We start from the raw sequence: 17,394 nt of genomic DNA on the forward strand, positions 1-17,394 counted from the left end.
TTTGTTTGATGGTTTGTTTTGCGGAAAGCACGCCCATTCGGTCTAGCACTAGACCATGATTGCGGAGCCAGGAGATGATGGGATCAGAAGGAGACATTGGACTGAGCTCTCAGGGATCCTCAATCCTCATTCCTCACCGCTTCTTGTTGGGTGACCGTCAACTGCAACTAGAAAGTGAGGTTGTTGGATGAGTGTAGACTACCCTGGGTGTGAGAAGAGCGGATGGATGGGTTCTTGGAGTGTGCTTGGGTGGAGGGGTAGCGAGGGTGGTGACTGGTGATACCGTCCTATGCCACAACGCAGTCTCCCCTCACGCCGTCTCTCGACACTATAGCTTCTTATTTGGCCACTAGATGTCAGCGCCGTCGTTCGCGCCACGGCCGGGGGCGGGCGAGCCTCCGCTCCGTCCGGCCGTGGCCAGTCGGTGTCGGTGCTCGGACCGGTCAGCGGGCGTGCCGCCGGCCCGGGCGTGCTCGGACGTGCCCGCGGCGTGCTCGAGAGACGTGTCAGTGACGTGACGTTCCCGAGGTGTCAACCGGTGACAGTGGATCAGTGACCACACAGCAGTGACCCGGTGACAAGTGACGGCAGCTGCGCGGGCAGCACTCGCCGCCGTCGGCACAGACATGAAGGCCACCGCCTATTGGGGTACGTGTTCAGAATGGCCCCCGCCCGGCGCCCGTGCGCCGACCGGCCCCCGGCACACAGACAAGGCCAGTCCACTTAATGCGCTCAATGACGGGGCAGACGGGCCGGGGTCGGCCGCCGGCGGCCGGTGTCGCCCCGTGAATACAGGCCGCCTAGTTTGGGTTTGGCACGCACATGGGCGTGTGTCAGGCGTGTTAATGCACCATAATGTAGTGTGCACCTGCGAGAAAACTCATTTAGCGGGTGCTTTGTACTGGCGAGGAGTCGTCGGTACAATTCCTATGCACGTTAATATTCTGAAGTGTGAAGAGGGCTGCTGTTGCCGTGCTTGTCGCGTTTTCATTTTCATACTAATTGGCCGGTGTCGGAGGGGAGTTTGATCAATATTCAGCTGGGCCCGGACGCGGCGGCTGTGAAGGGAGAGGTGCGGCCCGGAGCTCTGATTCCTGACCCGCTCTCCGCCGAGGCTCGCGGTCCGATGTGTGGACCCAGCCGCCGCCGGGAGGGTCTCACTGCCACCGTTACCCCGACTGGTGATCGTGCCGCCGCAGACGGGAGGCACGTGTTGACTGGCCAAATTATGTAGTCCGCTGCCTGTCGCATTATCACCTCAAACGTCACGACAGGGGGCGACAGCGTGTAGCGGGCCGCCTCAACGCGATACAGCGTCAAATGTTTGGAGCCGACCGCCTGCTGCGACATTTATGGATGCCGTGCCAAACTACTGCGATGACGCAAACTATTCTGGCATGGAGCGTTTTGCCAACCGCTTATACACGTTCTTTGTAAACGTTTTCAGGAAGAACCGTGAGCCGTCTTGTTTTAGTTGTTTACTCAAAGTAAAAACGCCAGCGTTTGCTGCAATAACCGAAGGGCATTTATTCACACCATCTATCAGGGACACAGTTCTCCTCCTATCATTTACCGCTTCTCGACATACTATGCAGTTGCCCACCATTTCACTTGTCAATAAGCAGCTGTAAGCGCGGCGCTAGATCGGTTCGTCTACCGCCTCTTGTTTCGGTAGTTGGTTTGCCGACCGCCTTTCGTATAGTCGGTACGTCGGCTGCCTCATGTATGGTTAGATGGTTCGTAATTCGTACACCGTCTTTCGATTAGGTTCACCGGCCGCCTCCTGTTTAGTTAGTCGGTTCGTCGGCCGCCTCCCGTTTAGTTCGTCGGTTCACCTACCGCATTTGTTCAGTTAGTTCGGTTCGTCGGTTGTTTCGTATCTAGTCCGTCAGCCGTCTCCCTTTGCCGGTCTGGTCCGTCGGAGTGGTATGTGCCGACGAGTCGCGTGTGCCCGCCGGCGCGCGGCTGAACGGGCTGTACCGTCGCGGTACGGGACAGGCTGACCCAGCTCCTAACGGGCTGCGGCAGCCGCCCGCCGCCGACCGGTCGGGAGCGCCGGCGCAGCGTGGCAGACCGGCTCCGATGGCACCCTGGCACGCCGACGGTGGGTGCCGCGGAGCCGTCAGCGTGCCGGGACAGTGCCGGGACCGTAGTGGGACAGTACTGGGACAGTCAGACTGGCTGGTGTGGTACTGGGACAGGCACATCTGCCGTGGCATAGTTAGACTGGACAGAATTGAGACTGGTAAAGGGCACCGAACAGCCTGAAGTGGAATAGTTAGTACGGGTCCATTACGGCGTTCGGAACACTTTAATGAGACTTGAACTGCAGTTTACGGAACGGAGAGAACGGAGTGGCCTGAAAATGTGTTCAGTTCGCTCCCTATAGCATGTGATGGAGAATTAAGATGTGAGACGGAATTATTTAACCGGAGACTGGTTTTGCTCGTCGGTCGGCAGTTGACTTGTTATTGCTGTCAGCTTCAATGCAGCATTTCGATGGCTGTGGAGTGTCGGGACTGGTTTCTTGTCACTGCATGTAATTGTGCACATACCCAGCCCCCAGGCGGTTTGTTACTGCGCATTTGCTCCGACTTCAAACTGGAAAGGAAACAATAAGACTGGTCTCTGGCGTCCTGCTTTTAAAATGAGAACTAGCTATGGTATATCTTGCATGTTCTCTGTTAGTAGGTAAGTATGATTAGACAATACCGTACCTTCGCTGCCTCCATCTACTCTATAAGTCGCTTTTTATGGTACCGGCTGCCTATAGCTATGTATATGATGCTGACGAAGAGATGCACGTTGCACAATTTAAATCAACGAAGTGGATTTATGAATGTGCCAAGATGCATGCGGTAAACTCTCGGCTATTTAGGTCCAGTAGTCTCTGCCCAGTGCTCGTCGCCCAGGCAGGGACGGAGACGAGAAAACCGAGACGTATCCCTAGTCCCGCCTATCAAATTGCGACTCCTGCAATATCCAATTCCTAATGGACACCAATAATGTAAATTTCGGATATATATATATATATATGCTATGTGCACTTTGTGCAGGTAACACGCCAGTTGGCAGCTCCAACATTATTTCGTTGCTTAGTAGTGAGCATAAAAATTTGCTTCTAAGCTCGAAGAAAACTTCATGCCAAAATAGCCCATATCTCTGCAGTTATTTAATGTGCCGGTAAATCAGGCTGACGGCGCCAAATGTTGCGCCTTCAAATACTCTTCCTTTGTTTATGTATGGGACGGCCTTAGCATAAGACGAGCTTCTTCGGCCGCGGTTACCATTCAAGAGCCAGAATGAACTCAAATTTTTGTTATTAGAAGGTGAACACTAAGTAGGAACCGTTGAAGAGCGCACCAATCACGCCTTGGTGTGGTTATGTCACCGCCCCCCTTATTACCTCCTCGCTTCTCTCGCCGTCCCTAACCCTGCCATGGGCTCACGCACTGCCTCGCTCACTCAATCTCACTGCTCCTCTCAGTTTGTCCCGCCGCCCCTCTCACCACTCTTGCTGTCCCTCTCACCGTCTCTCTCACCTCCCCTCTCACTGTGCCTTTCACTGACCGCTTCAGCTCACTCGAACACCTCTCGCCCTCCTTATTTCCTGTTTAATTCACAGCTTTCGGCTGTTTTCGGTCACCTCATTGTGAGACGAAAACAGGAGTGTATTGTGGCCGTTGATTAGTTGCCGGGACCAAACTGGCTCGTCTTGCGCTAGACCGGTCCCCTGCGGCGCTATACTTGGCGCAGTCAAAGTACCGAGACAGAAAATACCTGTCTCGGGAGAAATGCAGTTGCACTGGCCCTCTGTTCCCTGTGCCTCCTGTGAAGAACTGTATATGTTGTTGTCGTTGCTCCCAGCCTGCCTCACGCAGGGACTGCTGAGGCCGGCAAATAGGGCCAGTCACAGTCTGTGTGTGCCGCTGTTTCTAGGCCATTTTCGAATGTTTCTATGCTGCTGTCCATCATCATTCGTCAACTTTGACAATGGCATATAACGTGTCTTGTCTGGCATGCCTCCTAGATCTTCAATCACCAGGAAAAATGTGCCGCCATTCATAGCGGGTGTGTCGTTTCGTTCAGGTCTTTATCGTCCACCAAAACAATGAAACTCGTACAAAGATAGCAGCTCACAATGGTGATCCCGAAAGTTTACCACACCGCTCGATTCTCTGCACATTTCGACATGTGTTCTGAAAGTAATACAGCGGCGGCACTGGATTCGCTACATCAACTTAAGTAGATTACCGTCCGTATGAAATGAGTAATGTTCATATAAGGCGGGCGCCACCATGTGTGGAGGGTGTCCGATCACGATATGACGACCGACTGACAAGTAGGCCGGTCTCGAGGCGGACAAAACACACCATGTAGCGCGCTCGGACCGGCTCGGACCGGAGTCGGTCCGGACCGGTCCTTCTGACCGGGACCTACCACCTGTGGGGTGCCGGGACTCGTGAATAATTCCGCGCTCACACCGCCGAGTGCAGTTCTGAGCGAGCTTTACAAGCCAAAGACATGTCTTAGAGCTGTAGGTATCGCATTGTCTGACCGATCACCGCTTCAAATACGCCAGGCATGCAGAGATTTCCGCGTTAATCGCGCAATCAGCGCGGGGTGCTTTGGCGAATTTCAACAGAACGGCTGAGGTCGTGCGCGCGCCTTGATCATTGTGTTGAGGAACCCACGGTGACCATGCAGTTAATCTGCTCCATTGGTCACGAAGTCTGGTGTGGCATCCTGGGAGAGCTGTAAATTCTAGTCCAAGAGCTAATCCTTGGGGAGACACATTTGGAAGCGCAGACAGCTGTGCACTTTGCAAACGAAGGCGGTAAATAACCGGTGGTACACTACGCACATCCCGATCGATGCAAAAATGTTATATTGATAAACGATCTAAATGTAAATAAGAACATCTTTATCTTTCTACATTTTATTAGCGACTTACTAAGCTTTCAGTGGAAACATTCAGCATGGCATTATAGCTTAAAACAAACAAACATTGAACATTATACCATCTGATCGCTGGAACGTCTGCCTCTCACCCGACCAAACATCCCAACGAGCCCTACATTCCCCGATCAGGCAGTCTCAGCTGTCAGCACGGACGAGTCTGTTGATACAAACCGCTCGACCTTGGTGGTTTGCCGTCAGCAGGCCCGTTATAACTCGGAACACATTATCGGCTCCCAACATTTCCCGTAATCATTCGGCCCCGCCGCCACCCCGTCTCTGAGCCCTCCTGTGTTCCCTAGGGGCGTCTCTTGCCCTCGCGTCTCCGCTCTCCAGCATGTAGCGGGCCGGTAGTGCCGTCACTCGCTCGCGTGTCCAAACTCTAGTGGCATGTAACGACACCCCTGTCATCGTGGGCTCGTCTGTAACGGCGTGACATACGGCTGCCGCGTCCTGTACCCACGCCGACCCGTAATCAGCGAGCGGTGCGCCGCGGAGGGTCACGCTCAGCTGGCAACCCAACTGTCGCCGACTGTCGCTTAGTCGCCGACTGTCGTCAGTCCCCGTCTGTCGCCGGGGCAGTCGTTCGCAGGCTGTCGAGAGTTCCATGTTTTCGGAACCGTTTTTCTCAGCCTGTCAGCGCTAGTGGAGGGCTTTGACGGGCGGCAGGGGTGGTTACCAGATCACAGCTGGTGCTCAGCTGGTAGGCTCGACAAGCCACGGTGTGCCGCTCTCTGAACGGTTGGGTGGTGGGCGGTGGTCCGTAGACTCTGGCCGTGTGTCAGCGACTGGATGTTAACGGTGGGCGTTGGTCATCGGACTGTGAATGTGGATAGCTGTTAGCGGTAAACGGTTATCAAGCAACACCACAAACAACAAACACGTCATTCGAAACCGCACACAGCAAACAAAACAGTAAACAAGCTTTGGTGTAATGGTTGGCTGGAAAGCTGGAAATTCGAAATGAACTACACTCAAAGAACGGATTGGTGTTACGCTGCATGTGAAGGAATCGTGCGTTTGGGTTAGCACTTGGAATATCATCGAGGACGGTGATACGCCAATGGGCGACAGTGACACGACTGGCTCGGTTTGTTGACGTGTTCCTGGGAGACCGCCCGTCAAATCCTGACTGGTACTCGTCACACTCCGGCCGGCGGTCGTCTGTCGGTTTGTCTGTCGATCAGTTGACTGGCCGTCTGTCAGTGCCACTGACCGTATGCCAGTCTGATCGGTACCGCTGTCGTTCGGTCAGTACCGGTGGACGCCGTATGCCGGTCCGGTCAGAACCGCTGGGCGCCGTATGCCGGTCCGGTCAGTGGGCGGTCCACGTCAGCGGCTGCTCGGGCCGTCAGCAGGCCGATCACGGCACACGAGGCCGCGCGTGGGCCCGCCGCTCGCCGCCTGCCGCCGTCCGACCAGCCGCTAGCTGACTGGTTCACAGCGGGCTGTTTGCATGGGAGATGTCCGTAACGGCGACAACGTCCATCCGCTATCAGCTGGGTCACTGGCGATATGTGCCGAGCCTCCCGTCTTCCCTAACGGACCGCTATCGTTTGCTTTCTATGGCCTGGGATTCGGCTGTTAGGAGACGCGGGAGCTTAGATGCCTGAACTCAGGACGCATCCCTGAACTGTGACGAGTTTCTCAGCCGTGCTGCGATGGTTTGCGGTCGTTTTCAGGAGGCCGCTGCTGACCACGCTCTGCGGACCGCTGACAATACTGTCGGATTCCCATGGCTGCAGGCTGTTGGGTCGGACGGACACAGCCGAGTCAGCCGACCTGGCGCGGCCCGTGAGCGGCGGCTCAGTGCGGCGCACCGCTCGCCGACCGAGGTCATCGGCCCAGCTGCGGCGCGGCCGGCCGGCTGGCCGGGCCCGCCGCCGGGCTCCATCGTTCATGGCCGCCGGAGACGGATGGCCGGCTGGAATGTGCTTGCCGCGGCTGACCCGGCTCTGCTCCGAGCTGTGCGGGTGTGGTCGGGGCTGCTCGCTGACCGGCTGGGCCGCTCAGACCGGTCCGCCGCGCCGCGCCGGTCAGCCGGCCGGCCAGGCGGGCGGGCGGGCCGAAAACCAGCCCGACGGCGCCTTTCACGGCGTGCCGAGGCGCCGGGCGGTGCCGGCTGCCTGCAGGGCGCGCCGTCCGCGCACGCACGCCACGACCGTCAACAGACGGGGCCGTTAGAGCGGCTGCAGGGACGGCCAGCGGGGCGGGACGGCACCGCCTGCAGATCGGCCGGACGGGCCGGGCGGCACCGCAGGAAAACACAGGTGCAGCGGGGCTGAGTGGTCAATGGGGCAGTGGGAGAGGGGAGGAGCCGTTCAGGCGGGGTGGCCCGCGTTTCGCCTCTGAAGGTCCAGCTGTGGATGTTCAGCTGTTCCACGCCTCCAGCTGTGGCTCAGGGACGGCATCCCCGCCCTGTCCAGAGAGTGATCCGCTGAAGGCTGGCTGTCGGCCGAGCCGGACACGGCGCGCATGGCCCGGAAGGATCAACTGGTGACGCCATCATTCTGCAAAGCTGCTGTCACTCATAAATCTAATATATGACATGTGTGGGCATAAATCTAAGAAATGTAACTTGTCAGGATTGTTCTGCACAGAGCTCCGGACGTAAGCAGCTTTATGTTTCTTATAACTGTAGTAAGCCGGCCGTCGTTCTCACTACAATCGTCCCAAATAAGGTGGCGATCAGGTTGATGAATGAACTGTCCCCAGCTGAATGGCTGTCCGGCCTGGTCGAGTTCTGCTCGTGCACGCGCGACGGGTAAATCTGCGTGTGCGCACACCGGCCCTGATGGGCGCCGGTGATAGTGCGGCGAGCGGCGGAGGACGGTTCGTTGAGGACGGCCAGAGGCAGGGCTGGCGCAACGGCTGGCTGCGACTGCCAGATGGAGTCGGGTCGCAACTGATTGCTGGTGGAGAATTGGAGAGTGCAGCTGGATGGATGGATGGATGGATGGGAGTGGAGTTGATGGCTGCAGATTGGGACGACTGACTGGTGCCTACCGGCCTCGAAGCCCGAACCTGGCCCGAACCGGGGCTTGGCTGCGACAGGTGGCTCACGACAGTGCAGAGTGGGTCCAGTCTTACGGAAATTCTCTAGCCTGATGACTCGCGGCACGAGATTGGTTTGAGCTGTAGTTTGCTTACTGATTAACTCATGCTCGCTAAACTTTGTCAAATCTCAGTGACGCTGCGCGTTGGCATTTGCAACAAGTTTCGAATAGGTCTCCTATACGGTACCTATATCAGTCACGACGCATCGGTAGATGCGATATCAGTCAAACATAGCTGGCGTTTCTGGGACCCGCCGGACAGCGTATACAAGTAGTGCCGTGTGGGCGGCCGGCCGGGCGGCAGCCGCTGGCCGATTGGCATTGATGGCCCGTCATGGCCACTTGTGGCGCAGATGGTGATCCACCGTGACCGGCCCCGATAGATCCGTGCCTGGTGTGCCGGGTATGGTGTGCGGCGCACCCAGCCGGCCATCGGACCGACCCTGAGCCCCTCCCCCCGTCCTGAGACGCGCCCGGCGTCGGTTTGGGTAAGTGCCACTTTGCTGTCGAGTGTCGGACAATGTTCTCCACTTGAGCACGACTGCTACTCGGGGTCCAATGGCTGTCACGCGCCGCCACTGAACGACCAACGCGCTGAGCACATCACGTGACGTGTCTACGACTGAATTATGAACGTCACGTGACCGATTGTAAAACACGTCTGACGACCTATGTCGCCGATCACGATGGCCGTTCTGCAGCCCCTGTGAACGGCCTCGTAACCGCGCCTACCGCGGCTCGGCCACTTTAGCGATAACCCCCGAAAGACCGCTGAGATCTGGATCTGCGAGCCGCGGGCAGGCCGACCGGCGCTGCAGCGCTGTTCAGCACACGCCTTTGAAGTCGATGACTGGCCTCTGACGGCGCGTCTCAGTGCGCTCGGCATGCCTCCGCGCGCCGCGCTGGCCGCAGAGCCCGCGGCGGCGGCTACATTGTCAGTCGGGGCGTGTCGGTCTCTCAGAGAGCTGCGCTCCAGCAGCCGGCCGTCGCCGGGCGTATCTGATGAACGCCGCAGAGACACGCCAGGCCCGAGCAAACAGTTTTCTGTGGAGCGAGCTGAATTCGGGCCGGGAGGCGGCCGGCATTCTGTGCCCACGCCGCCCCCGTCTCCGCCGGCCAGGCAATGGCGCTCCGAGTAGGACGCACAATGGCTTCGTTTGTGTTCATGTGGGCCGTGGCTCATCTCCATAATGGGTAGATGATTTGAGTTATGCCTGGCGCCCGGAATGGGATATTTGTGGCTGACGCCAGATGCCTATGGGCATGCCGTGTGGGTGGCTGAAGCGTAGAGAACGATACTCGTGAGGACGGCGTAGTATGCGTGGGATGGCCCCGGATCGACCCGATTTTAGTTATCTTTACCTTACATATTTCAGAAACTGAGGTTACACAGTCATATTTTCATCTACTACGTTCTACGACGCATCCGTCCGTCGATATGCTCATTGCTCACGTTCCCATGTGTGTAATGTTACGGTTTCAGATTCCAAGAAATGCTGACCGAAACTCTGTGCATTTTTTCATTGTGTTCTAGATAAGTTTTGTGCGCTTACAATTTTTATTCTACCCGGCTCGCATTATTTTAGCCATGGTACGTTGTCGACGACACCTGTTTGACCCTAGACATCCATCTGATCGGCACCGTTCCGTCTGTTGCAGACCAGGGCTCGATGTCGTTCGAGGTCAGCTCGTCGGTGGAGCGCCGGCGAAAGGCGTCTGCCCAGGACGAGCTCAGCCCTCTCGGAGGTCGCCACTGGAGCGGCGGCGGTGACACGGACCCGGAACGACCCGCCAGCAGCGAGGACTCGGACTGGGAGCGGCCCAGGAGGGCGCCGAGCGCCGGCCGCTGCCGGGACAGCAGTCCAGAGAGCCCGCCGCCGCCGTCGGGCGCCCGCCAGCCGCCCGACGGACACGAGTTCCCGCCCGACTTTGCCGAGCGGCGGCCGAGCAGTGCGACTCCGTCCACGACGCCGGCGCTGCTGCGGCCGCCGTCCCGGTACAGCGATAGAGGCACCTCGCCGACGGCTGAGAAGGCCGACAGCCCGTCGGTCGCGGAGAACAGTCGGGGACTGAGCACTGCCACCCGCGGCAGGAACCACCGGTCGGGCTCGCTCGGAGGGGCCACCACCAGGATTGGTGAGAGCGAGCCGAGTTCGAGTTTGCTCAGGCGGGCGACGGCCCGGGAACGGCAGAGTATGGACGACCTGCAGAGGACAGGAGGACGCTCCGTGCTCGGTGGAAGGAGTCCTCGCGGTCAGACGAGCGTCAAAGACAAAATTGCGCTCTTTTCGAGTCAGTCTGTGGAGCAGCTGTCCCAGCCACATCCGAAGCTTCTCAAACACAAAAGTTTGGAAAACGACTTGCCAACGCGTGGTCCTCTTCGTTCTCAGGCGCGATCGAAGTCAGACCTCAAACTGTCCGAGACAGAGTCTGCGAGAAGCCGACCTGGGGACGTGCTGGCGAGGAGGAAGCGAATCGCGGAGGGACGCGGACCCCGTTTTGGCAGCATGCTCAACATGCACCTCGGTGAACGAAGAGACAGCGACAGTCGAGTACCTAGTGGAGACACCAAATCCGGTGAACGATTTAAGCCAAACGATGAGAACCCAGTGACTCCCCAGCGCAGCCGGCCTCCGCTGGGCCAGAGACCTCTGCGGGGAGCCTCCGAGTGCGGCACCCTGAGTTCGCTGCACTCGGACTCTGTAACTAGCCTCTCAGAGCGACCCAGTCGGTACCGAGAGGTGTCCCCCGGACCCCTCTCCGAGCGCTCACAGAGCCTGCTCGACCTGGGACAGCCGGAGAAGAGGCATAGCTTCGCCGGCCTGCAGGAGAGGGAGTTCAGCTACTCTGGCAACTCCGGCAGCCTCACGAGAAAGGTGTCTCTGAACTCGATCACAGAAGAGCGGAAGCGGAGTCTGTCTCGGCTTCGTGGGCTAGTCATCCCGGACAAGGTGGATGGCTTGGCGAAGAAGGGCCCGGTCGACCTACCGACGATCAAGAGTAAGGCGCTCTCATCACTCAGTTCGTCTAGCTTCCGCGTCTCGGGCACTGCATCTGCTGCGGTATCACCAAGACCGACGGCGACCCCGAGATCGGAGAAAGTCGATCATCAGCTCTCCTCTCCGCCCTGGAAGTCAGAGTCTCCAAACATGCAGAAATACTCGCCAGCTTTCAAACGGAAGAACATCTCGGTGCTTTCGTCGTCTGGTTCCTCGGGTTCGGCGTTCCATTTGGTGTCGACGTCCTCGCAGCTGGGTGGGTCCTCGGTCGAACTGTCGCGCCCCTCTCGTCGGGACCTGGCTCGGACCTCTCCGCTCCCTCGCGACCCGCGCTCCGCCGACCGGCGCAGTGAACCGCGCACCACACGGCCGCGCCTGGCAGACAGCTCCGAGCCACTACAGCGCAGCAGCTCGCTCAACTCCCGGCCGCTGAGCGCCCTCGGACAGCTGCGCCGGAAGATCTCCGACGACGACGCGGCGGATCTGCGCAGTCGTCTGGAGCCGGCCGACTCTGACTGCGGCGGGTCCACGCTGACGCTGGTCAACGAGCCGGCGGACAGCGAGGAGCCGGAGCTGGCCGGACGCGGCCGCGCCGGCAGCCTCGAGTTCGACCACCGCGCCAGCACGTCCACGCTGCACGGCTCGCCCGTCAAGGAGCTGGATGTGGAGGAGGAGCTGCTGCGCGCCGCAGAGAGGTTCCACAGCCGCGCCGGCGACGCGGAGCAGCAGGCGCGGCTGTCGGCCGCCGCCGGCTCACCGTCGCCGCCCCGACTGCTCGACGACGACGCCTGGAGGAAGTTTGCCGGGGAACGGCGGCCGAGCGCTCCGCCGCCCGGCTGTGAGACCCGCGACCTGGCCAAGCTCCGACAGGTGACAAAGGTGACGTCACTGAAGCAGAAGTGGCAGCAGCTCAACGCCGACAGTTCTGGAGCGGAGACGACTTCGCCGAGGACGGCATCAACTCGATCAGAAAATGTAGCAGAGTCACCTGCTTCCTCTAGTGTGCGGTCCCCTCCGTCTTCAATCTCTCCTTTGTCTTCGTCACTCAACATTCCATCCTCTGTTGACACCAGCGATGCCACTGGCGTCAGTAGCTCTTCTGTTGATGTCACCGACTCTCCAGCCGACGTCACCACCAGCTCTCTGAACGACATCACTGATTCCCCGTTGGACGTCACCGACGCCCCAGCTGACGTGTCCTCTCCGGCTCTGGACAGCGAGTGGCCCTCCCTACAGGACCGCTCTGGGCTGGACCGCAAGCTGAGTACGCCCAGCTACAGTTCGCCGGATCTGCAGCTCCGTGAAAAGAAAGACTCTGTGCCCTCTCGTCCACACAGCTGGATGGAGAGCGAGCGGGAGCTGGGCGGCTACCTGCGCTCACCGAGCGTGGCTTCCAGCCAGGAGAACATCATGGACTCGCTGGAGAGCGCCAAGTCGCCCAGTGGCTCGACCAGCAGCCTCCTGGAGATGCTGACCGCTAACCTGAAGAGCACGGCCCGCTCGCGGCACGCGCTCAGTGTCAGTGACCTGCGGCGCGCGTTCGAGCGCTGGGACGGCCGGCCGCACTCTGGCAACTCGGGTCACACACGCATGTCGTCCTTGGACTCGAGCGCCAGCGAGGACGGCCACCTGACCGGCGGCGGTTCCACCGCGTCGCCGACCACGGCCAGGGATCACTACGGCAGCATCACGTCGCTGGCCTCGTCCACCAGCCTCATCTCGCCTCATGTGAGTACGGAACTGGTGCAATCAGTTACATCAAACACCTTACCTCATGTGTAGACAGTAGACCAGATACACTAACTTACATCAGACATGATAGATGGTCATGAACAAAAAACATGTGCATGGATCGTCTTACGGTCGCCGTTCTGTTGATAGCGGCTAAAGGATGCTATTGTGTTATTTTCCGATCGTTTTACGCAGCAGTCAATGTAAGAGATAATGCAACAATGTGAAGCAGTTTAGTGTGATTGTGATCTCCAAGTGGAAAGGGTAAACGGTGATATCTGTAATGCGTGGCTATCGACCCCAGTAATGCATAGTTATCGCTAGTTTCACTGCCGGTAAGAGTGAAACTCATTTAGATACCATCTTGAAGTCGAAAGTCAGTAATGAACAACTTCCCGTGCCGCTTCGTTAACCGCGGTTTCTCTGCGTCGCTGATTGCGCTATCTCCTCGACGCAGCGTGTATCCACCCCGCTACACGAGAAACGGCACACAAACGCAGATGAACAAGTCACGCCCTAAGCCAAAACCAAGTAGCCATGGCAACCAGTCTCACAGCTGCGCCGCCACGCGTGTCACACGGGCGGACATTGGCGACGCACCGGTCTGCTGTCGGGCCGTGACGACCGTATATCGGCGGTCCGGGCGGCCGGCGGTCAGCTGACCGGCAATCTGTGGCCTGCACGGCTGGCTGCAGCTGCCGACCGGCCGCGGCTGCACACATCAGCGGCCACATTATCTACCGGGACACTGGCCGCGCGCGCTCTCCCCCGTCCGGCTGCTCCCCGATCACCCGCCTGCCGTCCCAGCGGGCCGGCCGCCGACTCTCGAGGGCTTTGTACGCCGCCGGCCTCTCTGCATTGCAGATCAGCTGTCGGGCATACCGCTCTGGCGGCTCCGTCCGCCGCTGTCGGTAGGTAGCTTTCCACGGAGCCGTGCGCTGTGCGGCCCGCTCTCGCTGTCTTCGCCGCGGCGCCGGCTCTCGCGCGGCCGACCGCTTAATCGGGCTCGCGTGAGCCAGCTGTGGGCTCAAGAGGTCGCCGCTGACCTCTGATCCCGTGCTGAGAGGATCGCGGCCACGATGTGGGCCATGTGTACCGGCGTGATGACGCACGTGGGAGGTAATAACCGGGCGCTGCATAATATCACGCTTCGTATGCAGGATCCTTCATCACCATCGGCTGCTCTTCAATAGCACAGCAGCGGGCGATGCTGAAACAGTCGCACCTGTTTTCCATTTGTATGTTTCATTTGCACTCGTTCGTGGCACGTAAAACAGCCACTCACTGTCCAGTTGTATACCTGTGAATCCCATACACCGGTTCTTGCGCGATGTGTTACAATAGCGCGCCTTACATGAGAGGGAGCCTGGTTTTCTCAGTCTAGTGGGATGTGTTGTAGGATATTTCAACTGGGTCATTCATGACGATCAGGGGTGACACTTTGCACTTCTAGTCTGGTTTTCAATTTTTTACTTGCCCGCTGAGCGTTGTCTGGGTCCTTGCGTGAAACTCTCCCACCCCTCTGAGCTCTCTGGATCGGTCGGGCAGCTGACGGGGCGGGCCAGCGCGGCGGGCCGGCTGTTCCGCCGGGCGGGGCCCACATCCGTGCCATCCGGGCGGCCCACGCCCGCTATCGGCTCCCCGCCCTGCCCCGCCCCGCCCGGGCCCATCCGGCCAGTGTGAGCGGCGGCACCGCCCGGCGCGTGTCATCACCGAGGGGCGGCCCGTGTCCCCGCCCCGTACTGTGGGTCACGCCATTCGGTCGGCGGGGGTTGGTGGCTCTACCCTGTTAGCAGTTGCGGCGCCCGTGGGCGGCAACAGATGGTATCTGGATACCCGAGGACAGGACTCGACACCCAGCGCCCGTGTGGTGCCTCCTGTAAATGGGGCAGAGGGCCCGTTTTGAACATAAGCGCCGTTTGTGCAAGTGGTATTTTTCTCAGCTTTGCTTCCACCTATGAAAAAAAATTAGTACCTATCTACCTGCACCTCCCGAGTAGCGTGTTTAGCGACAAAATGTTCTGACCTCGAACCAAAACTCTAACTCTAAAGTGTGGCACGAAACCGTAGCTCCGTGCGCCTCGATGCCTTATGCAGTAAAAAATACCAGTATAACGCCTTTTGGGGCGACTAACGGAGCGAGCGAGAGGGTGGGCCTTGCACGTGCGAAATTGCGAGGGGGTACCTCCAACTGACTTGTGCACGGCACCCTACTAACTGGTCTCTAGCGATGTGCCAAATTTGGGCACAATCGGTCCAGCCGTTCTCGAGATCTGGAAGCGGCACCCTGCACGTGCGCACGTGCAAAATGGGTCCCAACTGACTTGTGCACGGCACCCTACTAACCGGTCCCTAACCGTGTACCAAATTTGAGCGCAATCGGTCCAGCCGTTCTCGAGATCTGGAAACGACCCCTGCACGTGCGCACGTGCAGCAGCACCCCAACTCTGGCACATGTATATGCAGTGCCTAGTGGGTGCCTACCTACATGCCAACTTTCAGCGCAATCGGCCAAGTAGTTACCGAGATATTGCAACAATTACAAAAGTGAGACCTCTTCGTTTTGCACGTGGCACGTGCATAAGGGGTCACCCACATGCATCGGGAATAGTCCAATACTTGGTAGAAGGAATGAAGCTACCCTACAAAAATTACCGCGTGTAAATCGGTCAAGTGGTTTCTTCATCATCATATGTAACACAATGCTCAGTACTAGCATCTCCATCCTCAAAAATCTAAGGAAAGACTACGCTCGCTTCGCTCGCTCCGTAATAAAGTCAATCCAGCCGGTACGTTTTGAATATCAAATGTGACGCATTGCAAGCCAAATGCATGGGCAAAGCCAAATGTATTGATTACCAAATTCGATGACTCAAACCATCTATCGTGATATGGACACAGCATGCATCATCTCTCCCGTTACCGACACAGTCTCCTGGCGTACTGAAATGGGCGTGCATTCACGGCGGCCTTGGAGCGAAGGGTTTAGGCCTATTTCGGGCGGAATAAGTCCGTTGGTTTTCGGTTCTCTGCCGGAATACCGCGAGCCCACTGCAGTGCGCAGAGCCGATAGTTCGTGGCGCCATGTGCCCAGTGGTCCGTGGCGCCGTGTCAGGCTGCTCCCGGAGCAGTGGCACTCGATTGGTTCTGCTCTCTACGCCGCTTCCCACTGCTTTCGCAGCCCGGATGTGAGTTCATACATTGACAAATGCACTTGGGAAGTGACTCGGAGAAAGGGACTTTTAACCCGCGCCCTGCTGGGGGGGGGGGGGTGTTTGAACACCCCCCTTGTGGTTTTTCGCAAATATCTCAAAAACGTCCGCGCCGCCGTTTTTGGTACACCTTATCATACATCAATTCTACACATGTTGTGAAAATTTCAGACCAAGGTCATTCAAGGTCAGGTCACCAGGTCACTTGAAGTGACCTCACCTCATAAAAAGTTTCAATGTCTGTCATAGCTACACCGAGTGACCGATCGCTTTGAAACTTTCAGCGATTGCTAAGAGGAATAGCATATACAAAATGTATATCTCAGAATTTTGATATCGATGACCTAAGGTCAGGTCAATTTTGCGACCTCCCCATTATAAGTCAATGGGAGAAAATTGAAAAGCGTCTGTTTTGGACAAAAGACATTATAAACACTCCCAAACACCGAAATACAAGTGTTTTAGACACAATGAACATGAAAATGGTGTCTGTGACCCTTGTTTATGCCCTGAGGTCATCTTAGGTCACGAATGGTATCTAACAGTTTTTCGCAAATAACTTTTGATAGAGGCATGCTAGAGCGATGAAAACGCCTTAGATGTGTTTAGCTCGACGATACGGATCGACTGATATGCAACATGACCCTTTCCGGTCAGGTCATGACCTTGACCTGAGGTCAAATTTTCAAGTTGACCTTTCAAGGTCAACTTATAGTTCATTCGATGCGTCTTGACGAGAGGAACACAATGCCGGTAAAAGTAAGCTCGTACAAGGCTTGGGTCAAAAGTTATTGCAGAAAAACTGTTTCCGAAAAAATCGGCTATTTTTGCAGTTTTTGCCCCCTGCAGGCAAAACCGTTGACGTTAGGTCAAATCTGAGAGAATTACTCAGAAAGGGCGTTAAAAGGGCTATCGAATGCGCTTTTCCGCGGCGCTGTAGCTCTATTTGTTCTCGAGTTATGCGTTAGCTTCTTGGAAATTTTCGACATTCGACCTGGAAATCGGCGAATTTTTGCCTTTAATGACCTCTGGTGACCTGACCTTTGACCTGACCAAAAAATTGACCGAAGTGATTTCGTCATTATTTTTGACGCTCTTTCGAACGCCGCCTTCCGCGTATCGCTACGTGGCCCAGGAGCCGAGTTACAAGGGGGGGGGGGTGTTTGAACACCCCCCCCCCCCCCAGCAGGGCGTGGAAATCCAGGACCCCCAGCCGGGCGCGGGTTAATGGTAGTACATTTCGCCGCGAAAGCTATCATCCGTGGCGAAGCGTCGACCTCGCGGGCATTTTTCTTTCCTTTCAGGGTTGACATAATTACACAACAAAATTATAGGCTAGTCTCTCGAGTAACGAATGAAGTCTGTAAGGTAGGAGCATCACTAATGATCATGCGAATTCATATTACGAATGGGCTTTGAGCAGCAGGACAACTGATT

At 57.4% G+C, this 17,394-nt stretch overlaps 1 protein-coding gene across 1 annotated transcript in view; it reads left to right on the forward strand.

Annotated features, from left to right (window-relative positions):
• Positions 1–414: 414 nt before the first annotated feature.
• Positions 415–17,394, forward strand: part of LOC122366424 (serine/arginine repetitive matrix protein 2-like) — a 32,862-nt gene continuing 15,882 nt past the window's right edge. The window contains exons 1-2 of the mRNA XM_043338672.1: positions 415–648; positions 9,675–12,742. Of these exons, the coding sequence (XP_043194607.1) occupies positions 627–648; positions 9,675–12,742 (3,090 nt within the window). The 5' untranslated portion in view covers positions 415–626. The remainder of the gene's footprint in view (positions 649–9,674; positions 12,743–17,394) is intronic.

Source organism: Amphibalanus amphitrite, unplaced genomic scaffold, assembly GCF_019059575.1.
Source record: "Amphibalanus amphitrite isolate SeventyFive unplaced genomic scaffold, NRLGWU_Aamphi_draft 000029F_arrow, whole genome shotgun sequence".
In the NCBI taxonomy this organism is placed as follows: Eukaryota; Metazoa; Arthropoda; class Thecostraca; order Balanomorpha; family Balanidae; genus Amphibalanus; species Amphibalanus amphitrite.